This window comes from Nelusetta ayraudi, unplaced genomic scaffold, assembly GCF_046127955.1.
Source record: "Nelusetta ayraudi isolate G7.1 ecotype Tasmania unplaced genomic scaffold, CSIRO-AGI_Nayr_v1 ptg000011l, whole genome shotgun sequence".
NCBI lineage: Eukaryota > Metazoa > Chordata > Actinopteri > Tetraodontiformes > Monacanthidae > Nelusetta > Nelusetta ayraudi.
Window position 1 is genome coordinate 25214084 of NW_027466061.1, and position 21998 is coordinate 25236081.

Sequence of the window (21998 nt, forward strand, 5' to 3'; positions counted from 1 at the left end):
CCTCAAACATCTACGGCTGAAGTACTGCAGTACTGTCATTAAGTACTTCTACTTCAAGGCAACGAATAAAGCTGTGACGTTGAAGTTGGACCTCTGCTTCGGTGTCTTCTGAGAGGAACCGAGGACTGAAAGTCAGTTTCTGGGAAACAAACTTCACTGTGAGGGAAGTGATTCATTCCCAGAAAATAATCAGTTCTTTTTGAAATGAAATTGTAATTCTCCAGCTATGTTCATGGAAACGTAAGATTAACTCACAAGTTCAATCACATTAAATTTTTTACTTACAGGTGCCAAATTCACGGATTATTGAGTTTTCAACTGTTTTGTTCGCAAAATAGATGCATTTTATTTTAATGGAATTTTTTGCGACTGTTCCTCCCACAAGTCTGATCGTTGTCGTATCGTCACTGTCGGAGGCGCCGTCTGGACACTGTTGTCGATGACCTGATGAGCGCTTGCTGGTTGATCAGCTGATTCACTGTGGCGACGACTGTCCTGTTGACGCACGCTGGGTGTTGTGTTGTCTCGTTGTTTCTGTGGGAGCTTGTTGCTCTGCGGTGAACACGGCGAGAAAAACAACAACAACAACAACAACCACAACAACACAATCGTGTTTCGGCTCCTCCTGCTCTCGCGTCAAACAGAAACACACTCGGCGAGATTAAAAAGTCCTGCTGACATAATGATCCCACAAACAACATGTCGCAAACCAACGCACAATCCATCAGTCAGTGACCACGGACACAACACACTTCAAATTGCTGACACCCCTGCTGGCCGTGCAGGACTCTGTGGTCGACTTGGAAGGAGTTTTATTCCGTCTGCAGCTTCACTGGATGAGTTTCCTCGCTGACATTGTGTAGCGTCGCAGTGTTTTTGTCTGAGTTTGATTTCGCTTTGCGTGACCACCTGGGTTGCGAGTATACGTGCACCGTCTGTGAGGTACGAGCTGTGTGCGTGATGACTCACATACGCACGCCAGTGTTGAATGTTGCAGCGTGCAGTCGTGCTGTTTTTTTCCAGACGAACTTTTGAAAAGTCTGTTGGCCGTTTGCAGGAAGACGAGGAGAAACTGCAAATTATCTCCTGCTGACCGACTCCTGTCCTCTTGTTTGTGTTTTGGGTTGTGTCTAAACCATGTGACTTATTTGTGTCTCTGTCCAGGTGAGGTCTACGATCCCTCTTACTACCTGCTGAGCGAAAATGACGAGAAAGTTTGTCTGGCAACCGGTTTCAGCAAATATGACCAACATAAAGAAACCAAGGGGTTCAACAACACCACGCCGGCGAGGATCACAGGCGACTTGCTGTTCAGCCAGGTGGCTTTCGACCCCGACGAGAATGAATGCGCGGCAGGTACTGACTGTGAAACTCTGAACTGTCAACTGATCACTGTCCCCTGACGACGTGGTGCTGTAAAAACTGTCTCTGTTGTTGTGCAGCCGGGGAGGATGGCAGTTCCGTCTCGTGTGAAGACAAGATGAAGCCAGGTGTGTACTGGTGCTGGTGCGAGGCGGCTGATTGTTAGTACGCTTGTGTGTGTTCTTGTGTATCTGACCGTTGTGACGTTGTTCCACAGACCCGACGGTGAACCTGGTGTCTGTGACTGTCCTCGGCCTGCGGCTGATCTTCCTCAAAACCATCGTCTTCAACGTCTTCCTGACGTTTCGGCTCTGGCACAGTCGTTGTAAGTGTGCCCGCACACATACCCACACAGCTCTCCACAAACATCGACTGTGACTGTTGTCGTCGTTGTGTGTTGCTGACGTTGTTGCTGTTGTTGTGTCTCGTAGGAACTCTGCCGCTGGACTCGCAGACGTCCTCAGGCGGTTGCCAGGTGTTGCGTCATGGCCTCGTCTCCGCCCTGCTGTTGATTCTTTGCTTGATGTGTTGTGATGTCAGTTTTATTGTCAGTCTACTGCTGATGCTTCCTGTTTTGGTTTTTTCACAATAAAAGAGACTGAAAGAGTGTTTAAGACTGTTTGTGCGTTTGATAATCTCACCAGCACTGATTATTGTTTTTTGATGAATCAGAGGGGTTCCATTGATGTTATCAGCTTGAGTTTTTTTCTAGTCAGGTGAGCAGGTGAGCAGGTAACAGACAGTAAGCTGCTGTTACACCTCCTGACCTAAAGCTCCTCACCTTGTCAGACTTCTTTATAAAGGCGCTTCTGTGCTGAGCGAAGGTCAGGTGACCATCAGTGCTTGTACCCGCTCCACTTCCTGTCCCTACAGTGGTGCTAGTAGATGGGCAGAGTCCAGCTCCTCGGTCCTCTAACCTTCAGATCAAGGGCCAACCACAGTTCCAACATAATGCACACAGACAGTGAATCGGTAGCAGGGTCGCATCACCAGGAGGAGAGGAGCCCACCTGAGCTGAGCACACCGGAGCTAATGCAAATCTGCAATAACAAAGTGGCTTGGAGACAAGGGGCGGCTCTGATGGTAGTGATAGTAGTGATAGTAGTGGTATTAGTATTTTCTCAAACTTTCTGTCTGAAATTCTCTAAAAAAATTTGCTCTGAAAATCATGTTCATCTCAGGTGTAATACAGGTGTACATGATAAGCACATGAAGACAATAAAATGGTACCAAAAAATGAAAAAAGGGAAAAGAAATAAATGGATGGATGGATCCATGGCTTCCTGTAAAGAGCCTGGAATCTCAGCTCTAAGCAGGAGCGTGTTTCTGGCAACATTATTAAAAGCAGATGAGAATTAAATAATTTCAAGAGTCCACATACTGGCCGCAGGGGCAAAGTCCTCAGCTACCATGATGCAGTGGTCAGACGTTGAAGTGAGAGCAAAAAGAAAAAGAAAATAATAAACCTTGTTGTTTTAGTTAATTTTGGGTTACTTCACTGCAAAAGATGCAAATAGACAGGACAGTAGCATAGCAAAGACAGGAAAAGAAGACGTGTCCTCTGCTCAGAGTGAATGACAGAAATAGCAAACAAGGTAAAATCTCCTTTTACAATCAATCAATCAATCAATCAATCAATGACATTCAAAGGCATCTCAAAGCACTGCACAATCAAAAAGAGAACCAATTGATCCCTCCCGAGCAGCATTAAGTGACAATGGCCAGACAAAAACAGTGTTCCGTTCCACAGTAGGAAGAAACCTCGAGCAGACCCCGACACTGGAGGACCAACATCTGCTTTGACCGACTGGGGTGAAAAGGAAAAAAAAACAAGAGACGCTGACAGAAATCGAGATAGAAGGAGAAGTTGAGTCATATTGGCAGACAGACCAGAGGGAGTTGGAGTGAGAACATCCAAGTATTTACAATGTACCTATTCCAAATTTTAAATAGACTGTATACTGTAGTCCTCTGTATATAGAAAAATGTTTGTGTTGGCAAGAGATGCCCCATTAACTTTTTAGTCCAGAACTCAGCTGCTGAGTTGGAGTCTTGACACTGAGACTCCCAGGTTCTCTGGCTCCTGCTGTCTTTCATATGCTTTTAAGTGCAGTATTGTGTGAATAGTTGATAGAGGAGTTCAAGTAGAGAAGTAAAGTGACCGAAGCTTCAGATACACTGAGGAACACTCCCCTTCAGCGGAAGAGAAAGATCTGTCTCAGCAGTCAAGACCTAAGGCAGATTAAATGACAGTGAGCTGTCAAGCGTTTTTTTTTATTTTTTTAGTCTAGGTTTAAATAAACTGAGGGTGATGGGGGCGCGAACCGAGGCTGAGAGATGGTTCCAAAGTAAAGGACCGAAGAAGTAATCAGGAGCATCTAAAATGCATTTCTAGATTTTACTGGATGTCACCGTAAATAATGCTCATAAAATGTGCTGTCTCCCACCAGTTTGAGTGCAATCATAGAGTCTGAAGAGAAGAATTCTGTCATCTGGAGGATAAGGAATTACAGCAATTTAATCTAGAAGTAACAAAGGCATGAATAATATTTCTGCATCTCTGAAAGACAAGACATTAACCACCAATAATCTACGTATAAATCATAATAATCTATATGTCAATGCAATCTATGCGATCTTTCATCGGTTCATTGTTTTTGCAGTTTAAAGTAATGTTATGTAAAAACATTTGACGGTTAGAAAATGTGTCTCCATTCTGCCCACAATAACCTCAGTTTTACCAGTAATAAGCAGGAATAATTTTTGAGTCATGCAGGTTTGTGTGTATGTGTGTATAGATGTACACACACACACACACACATATACATGTACATATACTGTATGCACACACACACACACACACACATATATATTTATATATATATATAGGGCTCTCATGGCAGCCAGCATGTTTGCTGCACCTGGAGCAGCCAAACTTGAGCTGCTTCGGTGGTAAGCAAACTCCTTCTTGCAAAGAACACAAATGACTCTACCTTTATAAATCGTTACATGAGAGCGTTTTTTAAATGTAAAATTCCCATTCACTGGACCAGAAACTTTCACGTGCTCCTCCATTTTCACTCCTCCTCTCCACTACTGACCGCTCCTCCCCTTGTCTGCCCAACTACAATGGGAGCCTATCATCGTATGCTAAATACACCCAAACACAATGACAGCCAATCAATGTCCACTTCAAGGTGTGATACACCTTGTTTTCCACCCCTAACAACGTAGGCACAAGAAGCCCACCACACAAATACGGATTTTATGTTTTTTAAAAAAAACTACCCCCAACAATAAAGTTAGAGATTAAAAAAATAGATTAAGCGATTAAAAAAAATAACGCTCTAAATAGGCATGTAATTAATTAATCGCGATTAATGCGATAATTTGACACCCCTAATATATATATATATATATATATATATACACATATATATATATATATGCATATATATATATAACGCTATATACTAGCGTTCAAAAGTTTGGGGTCACTTCCTACTTTCTGCATTGAACTCCATTCTAAACACGGTTATGAACTAATGATCTTGAACGCTCTGTGGACATTATGAGTGCATGGAAATCAGTCGAGATGTTTTTCAAGCAATTTTAAAGCTTTCAACTTCTGTAATCACATTCCATTAGATGTTCATGCCAACAATTGCCAAAACCAGCCCAAAATGTGTCCTACACATCCTGACTGATTTTCCTGCACGAGAAATGTTATTAGAGCATTCCTGTAGATTATTTCATGAAGCTTCTTACAATGGAGTTCAATGCAGAAATGAGTCAGTGACCTCAAACTTATATATGTATATATATATATACATGTATATATATATATATCACAACAAAGGAAAAACTAAAACTGTAAAACTGTTACTCGCTGCAAAAGACCAGTTTGTTTAGTGTTGACAGAAAGCATGATTTTTCAGAGCAACATTAGCTGTGTTCCTTCTACAAAGGAGACAAAAAGAGCTCTGTCTCAGTGCACACTATTGGTTAAGGATATCCAATGTGTTTTTAAACAAGCCAGGTGTCCATTCACTGTAAGGCATTTAGAGAAAAGGTGTTTGGCTACCAAAACAGTTTTGCTAACACGGTTGATTAACAATACAGCTTTTGACAGCAAAACATAGAATGTGTTCCTCCTTGGTAAACGGAGTAGTTTTGCAGTGTTTTTTTTTTTTTTTTTCTTTAACGCCAAGTAGTTTTCTTGGTCTGGGTTAGAATCAGAAACAGAAATACGTAATTAATCCTGAGGGGAATTCTGTTCGTAAGTTTGCCCCATAGTCGTGGTGACAGTCATGGTCTTGGCTAAGACGGTCTTGACTACATCAGAACTCAAAAAGAAAACTTGTGTGGTCTGTTGGTGATGTCTGAAGTGCTTCTTCATTGTGGCTCTCAAACTGAATTAGAGGTCGCAGATCCAAATAGCCAGCCAGCTAACCACACAGCCAGCATTAATTGTGTTGTGTAGTTGTGTTTACAGCTGAGTGTCGTGTGGGTTGTTGTTGCACAGGTTTTATTCGCAGTTGCAGTTGGTGTTGTTGGTGAATTATATATGGAACAAATTATTCACATGCCTCAACGGACGTCACATGAGATCGATGTTCATCATTTTCAGTAAGTTGTGAAGACAAAGACTCCTCTGTGCGACAGAACTTGGAAGATAAGACATTCAGTGAACTGTGATTCATCATTTTGTTGCTAGAGCAGATCAGTAAGATCAAACCCACACCCAGCGAGTTTGCTCAAACACCTCAGAATGTTTTTAACAACACGACTTCCTGTGGCTTTGTTTCTGCGACCTGATTGGCTGCTGCTGTGGTTGTAAACTCGTCTGCCTCTCAGTTTCCACAGGATGCGGTGGCTCGGTGGAGACGTCACAGGCGGAGGCGGCTGCTGGGACGGGAAGTGTGGGGGTGGTCAAAGGAGGTCAGGCAGCGCCGAGCTGCAGCAGCATCGTCAGGTGGCCGAGAGAGGAAACCGCCTCCTCCTGCCGACCTGAGAGAAACTTTCCACGCGCTGAGGCGTCGCTGCGTCGTTGCCTCGGTCACGCCACACGTCGCGGTCTGACTGTTGTTTTTGCACAACAGTGTCTTTGATGTCAGTCAGAGAAACAAACAGGACAACAGAAAACATCTGTATGACCCCAGATGCTCCAGAGACCCAGACGCTGCAGACCCTCAACAGGCAATCGACATTATCGTGGAACTTCTGCAAAGTGTTGTGTTTTGTTGAGTTTTTTTATGCACTCGAAGGAACTGCAATAGTTCTTGGTTCTGGCCACGTTTGGCTAAATGTATCCATTAATCATAGCAATGCAAACATTTAGATCAGGCATGAAAACAATTTTATGTTTAGGATTTTTATTTCACAAGGAATTTTAAGACATTTAACCTATTGAGCCCTTTTTGAGGTCTCCTCTGGAAAAATGCTCAGAATAAATCGGATATATTAATGCAAATGCAAGGTCTAGTGTCACTATATTGGTATCACAATAAAGGTAACACTTCTGAGATAGTATAGGAAGTGTAAGCATCACAATTGATGCAATTGTGGCAGATTAAAACATAAATTAAGGATTTTTTTTGTCTCACTATTTCACCTTAAAAATATGATGAATAAGCTTTTTAGCTTCTGCAAACTGGGCAACAAGGTCATGGGGTCGATGCCGGGCCTGCAACCTTTCTGTGTGGAGTTTGCATGTTCTCCCAGTGTCTGCGTGGGTTCTCTCCAGGTTCTCCGGCTTCCTCCCACAGTCCAAACACATGCATGTGACGTGAATTGGAAACTCTAAATTGTTTGTCGGTGTGAGTGTGAATGGTTGTTTGTCTCTATGTGGTCCTGCGATGAACTGGCGACTTGTCCAGGGTGTCACCCTGCCTTCGCCCTACGACTGCTGGGAAAGGCTCCAGCAGACCCTGAGCTCAGGAATGAGTGAGTATTGAAAATGAGTGGATGGATGGATGGATGGCTTGTGCAAACCATGGAACAACATACATCTGAGTTTGGTGCTGCTGAAGTGAAACATGGTAAAATTACAGAGGTTTTGGTAAAGACAGGTCTAAGCATTGTTCATTTAGGTACCATAGGTACCATTTGATATTAATCAGGAAACAAGTTGTAAAATCTATTTAATCTAATTTAATTCAAATGTCACCGCGGGTCTTGTTATTTGATGAATTAATCAATTTGTTAAAATGGAAAATCCCAGATGTATACATTGTGTCGTTCAAAGAAAAACGTGCTAAAATATTATTCTTGTCTCCAAAAGTGACAGATTTATTTAGTACAAACATCATCATCATCATCATCATCATCATCATCATCATCATAAAAATGACTGTAAATGACAATAAAAACAAAAAATTGCTTCGTCATTGTTTTCCTTGTTACAGAGCAGAGGCATGTCAAGCCTGCATGCTGGTAGAGGTTGTATGCGAGCAGAGGATGAGGGCTTTAGTGGCTCATGTTCGTCATCGTCGCTATTGAAAAGCCTTCACTAGAGTGGAATATTGTTTTAGTCCACCACTTTAAAAAAAAAAAAAAAAAAAAAAAAAGCGAAGTGTGTCTTTTTCAAAAAAGCTTGGATTATCAACATTAACCTGTTATGCAGGACAATAGCTCAGCTACATGTTGGTCAATTTCATCTCCTTTTATGTTATGTAGGCATCAGAGTTGATAAGGTTGATAAGGTTGATAGGCTAACCCCAAAAGCGATCGAGGAGAAAGATGCGATGCACACACAAAAAAGCAAAGCTAACACAAATTTTTTCTTATGATTTCTGAAAGCGGGTTGGCTTTTTTTTGTCTTTTTTTTCTCCTCCTGCAGTTTAAATCCTGCTTTAATTTGGCAAATTTCCCCAGCGTGTTAATAAAGTATCGAAAAGAAAGAAAAGCAGACAAAAGACATCTGTTACCACAACATTTATTTCTGACAGTTTAAAGTATCACATTTACAAACAACTTGTAAATGATGGCATGACATTATCATCATCCATCTTCTATACCCGCTTATTCCTATTCAGGGTCACGGGGTCTGCTGGAGCCTATCCCAGCTGTCATAGGGCGAAGGCAGGGTGACACCCTGGACAAGTCGCCAGTTCATCGCAGGGCCACATAGAGACAAACAACCATTCACACTCACATGCACACCTACGGACAATTTACAGTGTTCAATTGACCTCACATGCATGTTTTTGGAGTGTGGGAGGAAGCCGGAGAACCCGGAGAGAACCCACGCAGACACGGGGAGAACATGCAAACTCCACACAGAAAGGTCCCAGGCCCGGGCCCCGGAATCGAACCCATGACCTTCTTGCTGTGAGGCGGCAGCGCTAACCACTGTTAGCGCTGCCGCCATTATATTATAATGACATTATATATTACATTTCATTTTTAGACCAACCCAGTGAGAGTCACCTGAGCTCACCGCAGCTGAGGGTCATGTTGGGTGAACGCGCAAGGCTCTCTCTGCAGGGAGACCCTTCATCTATTGATGCTGTGGCAAAACATTGTCAGCATCATCATCAGACACACACACACACACACACACACGCACACACACACACACACACACACACACACACACACACACACACATTTGCTTTTTTTTTTTTATTGAGAACATTGGTAACACTTTCTATGAAGGTCTAGTCTATAATGCATTATGAGAACATTCATAAGACATTATGAAGCATTTATAAGGCTTTATAAAAGTTGTTATAAACTTTTATAATCATGTATGGCAACTTATAACAAGGTTCATAAAGTATTATAAGTGGTCTACATAATGCATTAGAAACTTATACTTCCACACCAAAGTGTATGAAAGAAGAACAGGCTGTTACATTTTTAAAAAAAAATAAAGTTTCATTGCCTTATATGCTGTTGTCACTTTACTTAGAGCTCTTAAAGTCATCCTATAGCATATCATTGACGTTTATAAGGCATTATTCCATTTCAGAAACTAAGCATTTATTATATGTCAGAGCACTTCTTTGACTCTTTATAACTGGCTGAAGTTATAATGTGCAATGTAACCCAGGACTTCACATTCTTCTTTCATACACTTTGGTGTGGAAGTATAAGTTTATAATGCATTATGTAGACCACTCATAATACTTTATGGACCTTGTCCTTAAGTGGCCATACATGATTATAAAAGTTTATAACAACTTTAATAACGCCTTATAAATGCTTCATAATGTCTTATGAATGTTCTCATAATGTATTATGGACTAGACCTTCATAGAAAGTGTTACCAGAAAATTCATATGCACAATATATTTTGTTGTTTGCTCCTCAACTTAACCTGAACTGTAACAAGCGACAGACTCAACAGACCACGTGGCTCCTAAACTTTAGCGTCATTGTAAAGCCAGCCCCTAATTTTAACCAGACCACTAAAACCAAGCACTCAATTCAAGCATGTGAGGTCTGAAATTATGCAGACCATCAAAAATATCCTCACAAAAATAATTATACAAGTACCTAGACACACACACACACACACACACACACACACACACACACACACACCTAAGCTGTTTTTTTTAACCTACCATATCACCACCATCTTTACTGTCAGCTGCCTTGATGAAAGTGTCATGTGACCCTGAACGACCAGCTGCCAAAATGGAAAAAGTTTCGAGGTTGTTTGTTGCTTGTTGACGGGAAGTGGTGAGGTTGACAGGATGTTGGTGAGGCTGAGAGCAGAAATGAGGTGAGAAGCAAACATCCGCTGGCACACCGAGGCAACAACATCACCAGAGTCGACAAGGCTTCAATGCTACTGTGTTATAATAAGTGTCTTTATCTCTCTGAGAAACAAACTGTGTGTGTGTGTGTGTGTGTGTGTGTGTGTGTGTGTGTGTATGTGTGTGCGTGGGTGTGTGCCATTGGTCTGCCATCACACATCACAAGCCTGGACTGAATGACAAACCCAATAATCGCATTGCCACAGATTATCTGTGATCAACTTGATTGCTTGGTGTGATGCCTTCAAGACAGTGCAGGTTGTGAGGCCTTCACTGTCCCTGTGAAAGAAGGAACAACCCAGGAACTGGGTTGTACTTTACAGCCACTGATGAGGATCCTCAAGATCTCCTTCCTCTTCTTATTCACTGTTGCTCTGTTAATGTAACCTGATGGTTGATTTTGATGGCACATAGTTTGTTTTTTTTGTCACCCGTAGGTGGCGCATTCTGTTATTCATAAATAGGGCAGCAGCGCCACCCACTGGCCAAAGTGATGAACTAGATATCAACACACAGATCAAAGGGAAGTTGAAGTGAATTCTAAAACGGACAGAAAGTCAGAGATCTGGACGTGGCCATGCACTTTGCCAATTATTAAAAGTAAACCCTGTGATGATGAATGTTGTTGCCTATTTGTTCACTTTATAATCACGTGTCACTGCTTTGGGCCTGCCAGGGGGTGCTAGAGTCAGCGCCCTGGTGCAGGCTGCTGAGCTGCAGCAGAGTGTAACAGTCAGTGGTCACTCGAAGGTCTAGGTGGTCTTTGAGGAGACAGAACTTGAAGGTCTTCTCTCTCAGTAACAACCATCAGTGGGGAACCTGCGTTCATGTAAGGAGCATCTAACCTCCAGTTCAGAGTGAGAAAGAAACTGGAGAACATGCGGAAACGTACAGCTCTTTACATGTTGCACACTGTTCGGACGTGATTGAAATAGGAAAGAGGCAATGCAATAATAAGGTAGGGCTTTCTATGTCTCATTCTACTGTTCATATTTTATACAACTGTTTATTTTTTACTATTGTTTACATTTCTGCTTTTACACTTCTGTTTATATTCTATATTTTATATCTGTATCTTTCTTTTTAACATTCTGTACTTAGTTTTATTTCTTTCTTTATTTATAGGCTTAATCAGGTTGGAGTCTTAATTTGGTATCGTTGAAAAATGGTATGACATTTTACTTGAATCCATGAAAATCCACCTGTTGCAGCAATAGCATTACAAAGTGATTTATAATAGTGAAGATTTTAATAGTGAAACCAACCATGGAGAACAACAAACAAAATACATCTGCTAACCACATATCAATTTTATTTCTGTCAGTTTAAAGTCTCAAGTATACTAATATATTGTATATACTGCTATAAGATTATAAATTATATTAAAACATATTTAGACCAACTCAGCGCGCGTCACCTGAGCTGAGCTCAACCTGTTGGACAGGACCTGGTCTCCCTGCATCACAAAGTGGATCTTCCTCTGAGCTGGTTGTGGACTGGACTCGTCTGCCTCATGCCTGCTTACCTCCAGGATTTCATCCAGCGTCTGCAGAATCCAGTCATTCAACTGGAGAGAATGTGCTGCAGGTGCAGGTTCTCGGCGCTTGAAGGATGTTGTAGGTCAGAAAGTTGAGATGAGCTTGGGGTATCCTTCACATGTCAGCCCAGGTGAGTGTCCTGTTTATCGCAGCCTCCCAGGTTGTCCACTTCCCTTGCTGTTGCAAGCCGACTGCTATGAATTTCGAGTCCTCCTCCACCTCGGAAAACATCTATCGTTGGCTTTGGACCACAACTTAGGCGCCAGTCACCAACTGACACAGGTCCTGCCAGGTTGCAGAGTCCTCACAATGCCTTGGTGCTTCAACCGACTGATGGCTTTTTCATTTTTGCTGCATCACACTTACAACCTGTTTGGACCTGGTCCTCGGTGTTCCAAACTGTCGGGTTCAGTAAGTCTCTCAGCTGAAATAATGCATACATAAACTCAATGCCATTGCCTGAGAAATACAGTCCCACCAAACCAAACGTTTTTGGACTGAAGCTGTTATTTGTACAGCGCGTTGCCACCATCTGCTGTTCGGTTTGTTGTCCTGCTCTTCTACTTTGAATAAAACAGAATGCCCCTGGTGGATAATTTATGAATAGCATTTATTAAAAAATGCAGTTGGTGTTTTTGATACATTTTTACACACACACACACACAGACACACACACACACACACACACACACACACACTGAAATGAGCCAAGTTTTGTGTCATATCCATGTTCAGGATTGTATGTCTGGCTGTGAACCCTCTTGAGTGCACTTTTGTGTGATTGTTTTCCCCCGATTGTCTCCATCAGCCGCCCATGACCTAGTGTAATATAGTCCATATTTTGCATCGTTTTGTTCTGGCCCGACAAAACACATCTACCAAGTTGACTGAGTCCGACCAGCTCCAGCAGCCCGGCCTGCATCTTTGCTGACCTCTGATCGCATATTTTAGTGGAGTGCCATCTTGTGGAGTTTTTTTTTTAGGATCAGATAAAAGTCTATAGCCTATAAAGTCTATGATTCTGCAGTGCGCAACAACGCCAGAAGAATGAAAGTAGTTTTAGAAATGCAGAGAAACATTTATTTATTTATTTATTTAATTTTAGGGCAACACTTAAAAATGATTCAAAATCATTATTCCAGCCATGGGCCTTGTGTAAATGATGGATAGATGACAGGATGCGACCAAAAACTGTGTGTCTTTCTGCAGCTGCAGTTAGCAGTAAGCACGAAGTGGAAATTCTCACCACTCCATTCTGCTCACATGGGCTTGAGGCTGAACAAAAAGGCCTAGCTGAATCACACGTTCCAGTAATAAAACTGAAGAGGCAAAAAATAAACCTCAGGCGGCAATGGCCTCCCCCCACACCCACAGGAGAGATAATTATACCACTTGAAACAATATAAAAGTACTCTTGGAGTTACACAAACAGACTCAAATGAAATGAAAAATGACAATATCTGTGTAATATTTTAATGCATGATAATTAAAATGATGCAACACATTTAGATAAAACAAGGATATGCTGTAAAACACATTAATTCCTCACAGGATTGAGGGTAGAAATACAGGTGAATCACTAGGATTAATCTGAGCCTGGCTGTTAGCCTTGTCTGGAGGAGATAAGCTGCACAGAATAAATAGCCATAGAAACTTGAACAGGATAAATTTGACCTGCTTTCATGTAACCAACTTGAGGCTAAATATATCCCAACATACCCCTGTTTAAACCCTTATCTTGGTTTTGTGCAATACCCCCCAGGGGCCTGTTGCTTGGGAGTAGGATTCCGACATCCAGGATCAATAACTGAGTGGAATAACTATTGGTTTCCATTGGTGGTGACTGTTGAATGAGATAGGGATGTGATTAGATAGATAGATATTCTGTAACTTGTTGGGATGGTGAATCGGTGAATCTGCACTTATATATGATAGATTTTACCTGGCTTGATGAATCTGTGTCTGCCCATCCTGGCTTGGTCTTTGTGCAACCGAATGAGCCTGGACACCCGTGTTTTAGAATGGTTGAATTCGGCTTAGTTATTGGTCCTCGGTGTGGGAATCCTACTTTCATGCCCAGGCGAGGGCAGTAACGTGTCACTGAAAACACACAACACGTTGCATGGTACATTGTCCGATAGAATCAAGTTTATCAGTGTGGGGCTCCCTCTGGTGGATGTTCTGGAGGACTGTGCTGTGTTTGCTGCTGAGGTTTTTGTACAGACATTTATTATTTCCTGTCACTGTGGGCCTCAGAGCACAGTAGTACACAGCAGAGTCAGACGGCTGAAGCTTCTGGATCGTCAGAGGAACTGATCTGGAGTTGGAATCCAGGCTGGAGGAAAATCTCTCCTCAAAGTCTTTCTCTGTCTTTCCTTTGTCACCATAGTTGTACTGACTGAGAATAAATGTGTGTTTTTCATTTCCGGCCTGTTTGTACCAGAAGAAAATTGGGGAAGTGTCATCGGTCTCATATGTACAGTTGAGTGTAACTGAATGTCCTTCAGTAGCAGTGCGATCTGATGGTGTCTGTTCCACCCTGTCTTTTCCTTGACACTCTGGGGAAGAAGAGAAGATGGAGAGCAAGAAATGAGCCAATGAAGAACATCCTCAAACAGTCAAAAGACCAAACAGTCACTTGGTCTTTTCAAGGAAATAAAAAACTCCCTCACCAGCAGCAAACATGAAGATCATCCACAGGAAGAAGAGCTGCATGGCTTCCACCTGGACTGAGTGAATGAAGAGAAGACAACTGCTGTTCAGCTCCACCAGCAAGCCCTTCATATTCAGCTCTTTAGCTCCGCCTCTTCCAGTGCTCAGTGGAGGCTGCTGCATCACCATCACCATCACCAATTCTCTGGTCAGGTGCTCAGCAGATGGATGGAGATCTTTGTGAGCAACTTCTTCCTGCTGTGTAAACTCTGTGTTTTCATGCCATCAGGTCTTGTTTTTTTTTTTCTTCTTCTATACCTTCAGTCAAGTTTTTGCTCTTTATTTTGCACCTTTCTGGTCATGTTTTTCTCATCAGAGCTATTTAGTTTTTTCAATTTTTTACATTTTCTTCCTCATCATTGTCGTTGGGTTCCTGAGACCTCATAGACCTGCGAACAGCCACATCAGGTCTTTCTCAGCAGCAGACGAAAACAACAGTTCACTCTGGTGTTTTAGTGTCATTGGACCACCAGCTATTTTACCTGTGCACAGCACTTTGGTGAACAGTGTTGACTCAAATCTTTTTTATCAGTCAGAGTGGAAGTGAGTCTGAACGAGGCCCCAAACTTCTGTCCATCTTTGGTCCAGGGCGTCTTTACTGGTCTCTACAGGGCCCAGAAGCAGAGCCAATAGTTATTTGGCTGACTGTCAGGTGATCATGCTGATGACCACTTTAATTCCACCCATGTCAGGTTTCTATGACAGTGAGTGTGAACTAGTTTCCTCTGCAAATGTGAATAAACTTGATTCAGCTCAGTCTGATTTGACTTCAGTTGACCTCAATTCATATCAGTGATTCACATTCCTGTGTGCAGAGCTGCTGCTGACTGGTTGCTGTATGAAACCTCCAGTCTTCCAGACTGAGGCTTCTGATGATCAGCTGAGTTTCTAATGATGCTCTGGTGTCAAATCGCTTGTCGGGAATATATATCCATGTTCAGGATTGTATGTCTGGCTGTGAACCCTCTTGAGTGCACTTTTGTGTGATTGTTTTCCCCCGATTGTCTCCATCAGCCGCCCATGACCTAGTGTAATATAGTCCATATTTTGCATTGTTTTGTTTTGGCCCGACAAAACACATCTACCAAGTTGACTGAGTCCGACCAGCTCCAGCAGCCCGGCCTGCATCTTTGCTGACCTCTGATCGCATATTTTAGTGGAGTGCCATCTTGTGGAGTTTTTTTTTTAGGATCAGATAAAAGTGGCCTACCTTTATTCTAGTTGCTGTATTCTTCGAGCCTATAAAGTCTATGATTCTGCAGTGCGCAACAACGCCAGAAGAATGAAAGTAGTTTTAGAAATGCAGAGAAACATTTATTTATTTATTTATTTAATTTTAGGGCAACACTTAAAAATGATTCAAAATCATTATTCCAGCCATGGGCCTTGTGTAAATGATGGATAGATGACAGGATGCGACCAAAAACTGTGTGTCTTTCTGCAGCTGCAGTTAGCAGTAAGCACGAAGTGGAAATTCTCACCACTCCATTCTGCTCACATGGGCTTGAGGCTGAACAAAAAGGCCTAGCTGAATCACACGTTCCAGTAATAAAACTGAAGAGGCAAAAAATAAACCTCAGGCGGCAATGGCCTCCCCCCACACCCACAGGAGAGATAATTATACCACTTGAAACAATATAAAAGTACTCTTGGAGTTACACAAACAGACTCAAATGAAATGAAAAATGACAATATCTGTGTAATATTTTAATGCATGATAATTAAAATGATGCAACACATTTAGATAAAACAAGGATATGCTGTAAAACACATTAATTCCTCACAGGATTGAGGGTAGAAATACAGGTGAATCACTAGGATTAATCTGAGCCTGGCTGTTAGCCTTGTCTGGAGGAGATAAGCTGCACAGAATAAATAGCCATAGAAACTTGAACAGGATAAATTTGACCTGCTTTCATGTAACCAACTTGAGGCTAAATATATCCCAACATACCCCTGTTTAAACCCTTATCTTGGTTTTGTGCAATACCCCCCAGGGGCCTGTTGCTTGGGAGTAGGATTCCGACATCCAGGATCAATAACTGAGTGGAATAACTATTGGTTTCCATTGGTGGTGACTGTTGAATGAGATAGGGATGTGATTAGATAGATAGATATTCTGTAACTTGTTGGGATGGTGAATCGGTGAATCTGCACTTATATATGATAGATTTTACCTGGCTTGATGAATCTGTGTCTGCCCATCCTGGCTTGGTCTTTGTGCAACCGAATGAGCCTGGACACCCGTGTTTTAGAATGGTTGAATTCGGCTTAGTTATTGGTCCTCGGTGTGGGAATCCTACTTTCATGCCCAGGCGAGGGCAGTAACGTGTCACTGAAAACACACAACACGTTGCATGGTACATTGTCCGATAGAATCAAGTTTATCAGTGTGGGGCTCCCTCTGGTGGATGTTCTGGAGGACTGTGCTGTGTTTGCTGCTGAGGTTTTTGTACAGACATTTATTGTTTCCTGTCACTGTGGGCTTCAGAGCACAGTAGTACACAGCAGAGTCAGACGGCTGAAGCTTCTGGATCGTCAGAGGAACTGATTTCTCGTTGATCGTAGCATAAATTTTTTCTTCCATCGAAGGATTATTATCGTGCGTACCCGAAAACTTTCGAAGGATGAATTTTGGAATGCCATTCTTCTCTTGTCTGTACCAAAACAAATATGATGATGATATAGTACTGGTCTGATATTCACAGCCGAGTGTAACTGCCTGTCCTACAGCAGCAGTGCGCTCTGGTGTTGGCTGGTCCACACTGTCATCTCCTTCACACTCTGGGGAAAAAGAGAAGATGCAGAAGGAGAGATAAACCAAACAGACCTCCCACTAGATTCAGACATTGAAATTCCAAGATGAAGCTTTTTCTGACCAACGAGAAGAACAGCGAGAAGAATCCACAGCCAGTGTTCCATCTTCACAACAAGGTTGAAGTCCAGAGTAGAAAGTAGCTGATGATCAACACTGAGTGGAACACTTGCTCTCCTCACAGCAGCACTTCTTTCTGCCAGAGTGCTGGAACACAGTGCACAAGTAGTGTAGCACCTACTGGATAATGGTGCCCTCTAGTGGAGGTCAAGTGTTAACTCCATCAGAACGTCAGCTTGTGTTTTTGTACAGCGACTGTGGGTTTGCTGTCACTGTGGGCCTCACAGCACAGTAGTACAGAGCAGAGTCTGTCACTGCAGCAGAGGACACCTGAAGATTCAGCTGGTTGCCTCCAGACACTGACGCCAACAGTCTGGAGACTTCTTTGGATTGTGTTCCGAAGTGAGAGATGAGGAGCTTTGGTGGTTCTCCTGGATGTTGTCGGTACCAGAAGAAATAATCACCATTATCTACAGTCTTGTTGTATGTGTAGGAGAGAGTGAAAGTGGAGCCTTCTACACTAGACTGTTGTTTCTTGATTGCAGTCAGTTCTTCACAGCTGACACCTGAAGAAAGACATGAAAGTGTTCCAGCATGACGGTCAACATGGTTCAGTTGGCAGCAGTCTGGAAGGGCTCAATCCACTGTACCTGTGATGAAGAGCAGGCTGGTGACATGAAGTAGATAATAGTCCAATGGCAGCATGGTGAACAAAGGTAACGTTGCTGCTGTATTGAAATGATGTGAAAATGGAAGCTCCTCTGTCTTCTGTTGCTGAGGACCAGCTTAGCTCCTCCCTCGGTCTCTGGGTCTTCTCTGCTCTCTGTGGTCTTTGAAGGGAACATGACGGCAGAAAAGGAGAGGGTTAGCGTATGATGGTGTGGAACACCAGCAAAAACGAGTCCGGTTAATAAATTAAATTTTCTTCTGCTTCATGTTTGTTCCTTTAATAAAAGCAATCACCTGTATGGAATTGATCAGCTGGAACAAATTAGTTCATGTTCTTTTCAGCTAATAAATACTAAAATGGGCAAAATAAAAAAACACCAACATTGGTTTTCAGTCAACAAAGTTTATGTAAAGACCAAAAAGTAAGAGAGGCTTCTTCAGGTCAGAAACTGTTTTTGTCAATCACCAAGTGGTCTACAAAAACCAGCTACATTGACACATGTCAACTATTTAAATCCCAATATCTACAGGAACACAAACTGGGCAAGGTCAAAACCCTCCGCCAGGTAGCGTTCTCTCCAAAAAACTGATCTACATCTGGATTTAGTGACAATGTGTTAGTCAAACTTGGGTCTTCATTAAGTTCACCAAGGAGGTAGAGATAAACGTCTAGATGTAGCAAGTGAGGTCTGACCTGCCCTTTATATTGGTGAAACCAACCAACTGCTCCTCAAGCAAATGAGCCAACAGGAAATATAAAACTCTTGAGGACTCTGCTGGTAGCTTGCATCCTCAGAGGACAGGTCACTGATGGGATCAAATTATGGACAAGGAAGGCAGACTTTTTGGAAAGGAGGGTGAAAGGATATTTCCTGGTTATGTGCCAAGCAGCAAGGAGTGCGTTTTTGTGGTCCCCCCCCCCCCTGTCGTTGTGTTTTTCTTTTGCTTTCTGGTGCTTGGTGTAGGAATCCTACTCACCTGTGACGGCAGACCATGCCTCCCATTGGCCTCCTATCTCTCCAGCTGGCCTATCAAAATGGAGACTATTGCATAAAATGGAGGATGTCTGGTGCCCTCGCTCTCTCTTGCCTTTTGTTCAGTTGCTCTGACACATGCTTTTGGCTGAGATGTGATGGGAGGTTTTGTGGGACTAGGTAAGTTGGGGTACCCTGTACATTTTGCACACACGTAGGTGATTAATTGTTATCCCACTAGGTTTATTGGTTGTGCCACACTTGTACTGTTTTGGAGATATTTTGTTAGATAAGCCAGTGAGGCATTTTTGTTTGTTTTATTTTCTTTAGAGATCAGCAAGGCAGGCCTACTTTTGTTATATTGATTGCATTTATTTTGGCACAATCACCTTGCCCCGTCCTCCCCCACCTTGTCACAATAAACCAGTTGTTCACTTTCACTGAGACTCGTGAGACTTTTTGGTTGTCATGTGTTTGTCCACCAACTGGGTTCACCAGGTGGATGTAACACAACATTAAAGTGAGTTTGTTGATTGATGACCCTATGAACAGGTTGACCATCACATGTTTTATTTATCTGCTTGTTTATTCTCCAGTTGTGATATGAACAGGAATTCGAAACTCCAGTGACAAACTAATTGACTTTGTCATGACTCACGGAAAAAAACCCTCCAGACTACAAAGAGGAAACTCCACATAAAAATATTCAATCCCTTACACGTTGGCTGAGCACTCATTCTGAGATAAAACAAAGCAAAACTGCCGCTGGGCTCCCTCTAGTGGGTGTCTTGGATGGCTGTACTGTGTTTGCCAGAGAGGTTTTTGTGCTGAGTTCAGATGTTTCCTGTCACTGTGGGCTTCAGAGCACAGTAGTACACAGCAGAGTCAGACGGCTGAAGCTTCTGGATCGTCAGAGGAACTGATCTGGAGTTGGAATCCAGGCTGGAGGAAAATCTCTCCTCAAAGTCTTTCTCTGTCTTTCCTTTGTCACCGTAGTTGTACTGACTGAGAATAAATGTGTGTTTTTCATTTCCGGCCTGTTTGTACCAGAAGAAAATTGGGGAAGTGTCATCGGTCTCATATGTACAGTTGAGTGTAACTGAATGTCCTTCAGTAGCAGTGCGATCTGATGGTGTCTGTTCCACCCTGTCTTTTCCTTGACACTCTGGGGAAGATGAGAAGATGGAGAGCAAGAAATGAGCCAATGAAGAACATCCTCAAACAGTCGAAAGACCAAACAGTCACTTGGTTTTTTCAAGGAAAAAAAAAAACTCCCTCACCAGCAGCAAACATGAAGATCATCCACAGGAAGAAGAGCTGCATGGCTTCCACCTGGACTGAGTGAATGAAGAGAAGACAACTGCTGTTCAGCTCCACCAGCAAGCCCTTCATATTCAGCTCTTTAGCTCCGCCTCTTCCAGTGCTCAGTGGAGGCTGCTGCATCACCATCACCATCACCAATTCTCTGGTCAGGTGCTCAGCAGATGGATGGAGATCTTTGTGAGCAACTTCTTCCTGCTGTGTAAACTCTGTGTTTTCATGCCATCAGGTCTTGTTTTTTTTTTTCTTCTTCTATACCTTCAGTCAAGTTTTTGCTCTTTATTTTGCACCTTTCTGGTCATGTTTTTCTCATCAGAGCTATTTAGTTTTTTCAATTTTTTACATTTTCTTCCTCATCATTGTCGTTGGGTTCCTGAGACCTCATAGACCTGCGAACAGCCACATCAGGTCTTTCTCAGCAGCAGACGAAAACAACAGTTCACTCTGGTGTTTTAGTGTCATTGGACCACCAGCTATTTTACCTGTGCACAGCACTTTGGTGAGCAGTGTTGACTCAAATCTTTTTTATCAGTCAGAGTGGAAGTGAGTCTGAACGAGGCCCCAAACTTCTGTCCATCTTTGGTCCAGGGCGTCTTTACTGGTCTCTACAGGGCCCAGAAGCAGAGCCAATAGTTATTTGGCTGACTGTCAGGTGATCATGCTGATGACCACTTTAATTCCACCCATGTCAGGTTTCTATGACAGTGAGTGTGAACTAGTTTCCTCTGCAAATGTGAATAAACTTGATTCAGCTCAGTCTGATTTGACTTCAGTTGACCTCAATTCATATCAGTGATTCACATTCCTGTGTGCAGAGCTGCTGCTGACTGGTTGCTGTATGAAACCTCCAGTCTTCCAGACTGAGGCTTCTGATGATCAGCTGAGTTTCTAATGATGCTCTGGTGTCAAATCGCTTGTCGGGAATATTTTCCCAATGACTCCGTGTCCCTGCACCTTTGCCAAGTATGAACTGAGGAGCCTGCAGGTCAGAGGGCTGTTTGTACCACTCAAAATAATCATTGTCCCACGATGTCTCATACCGATACCGGCACTTGAGTGTGACAGTTTATCCTTCTCTTCCACTGACTCTGTCTTCTACAGGAGATAGTTGACATTCAGCTTCTTGTCCTGATGAAGCAGAAGAAAGAAACAATCAGACACACACAGTTGTCTTTTAGTGAGAGATGATGGCAGAAACATCAGGTTACTGAAAAAGTTATTAAATAATTGGAAAACGTTGAGAAATGTAGCTGTGTCTGACCAGCAAGATGAGCAGCCACTAGAATCCACGGCCAGTGTTCCATCTCCTCGACAAGAAGGAGAAAGTAGCTGATGATCAACACTGAGTGGGACTCTTCACCTCACAGCAGCAGCACTTCTTACTGCCAGAGTGCTGCAACACTGCAGATTTATTGCGATGACTTGTGGCGCCCTCTAGTGGAGGTCAAGTGATGACTTCAGCTGAGTTTCGGCTTGTGTTTTTTTTTACATTGACTGTGGATTTGCTGACACAGTGGGCCTCACAGCAAAGTAGTACAGAGCAGAGTCACTGCAACAGAGGACACGAAAAGATCCACCTGTTTGTCTCCAGACACTGTTGCTGACTGTCACGGTCTCCGAGCCAACGCCCTTTGATATTGATAGGAACTTACTGTTAGACCACACCTCCTTGGTAGGAATGTCTGCTTCATCCTATAACTAAGTGATAAACAATCAATAGCTGAGGCTGCTGGTTGAGGTGGGCGGCCGTGGTCGTGTTGCCGCAGGCCGGGTGCGGTCT

General features: G+C 42.8%; 1 gene segment (V, D, J or C); it reads right to left on the reverse strand.

Moving 5' to 3' along the window:
• Window positions 1-19459: 19459 nt before the first annotated feature.
• LOC142885546 (T cell receptor alpha variable 12-2-like) lies at window positions 19460-20476 on the reverse strand. The segment is given in 2 exon segments: window positions 19460-20063; window positions 20179-20476. Coding segments are annotated over 2 exon segments (507 nt in total).
• Between the last annotated feature and the right edge of the window lie 1522 nt (window positions 20477-21998).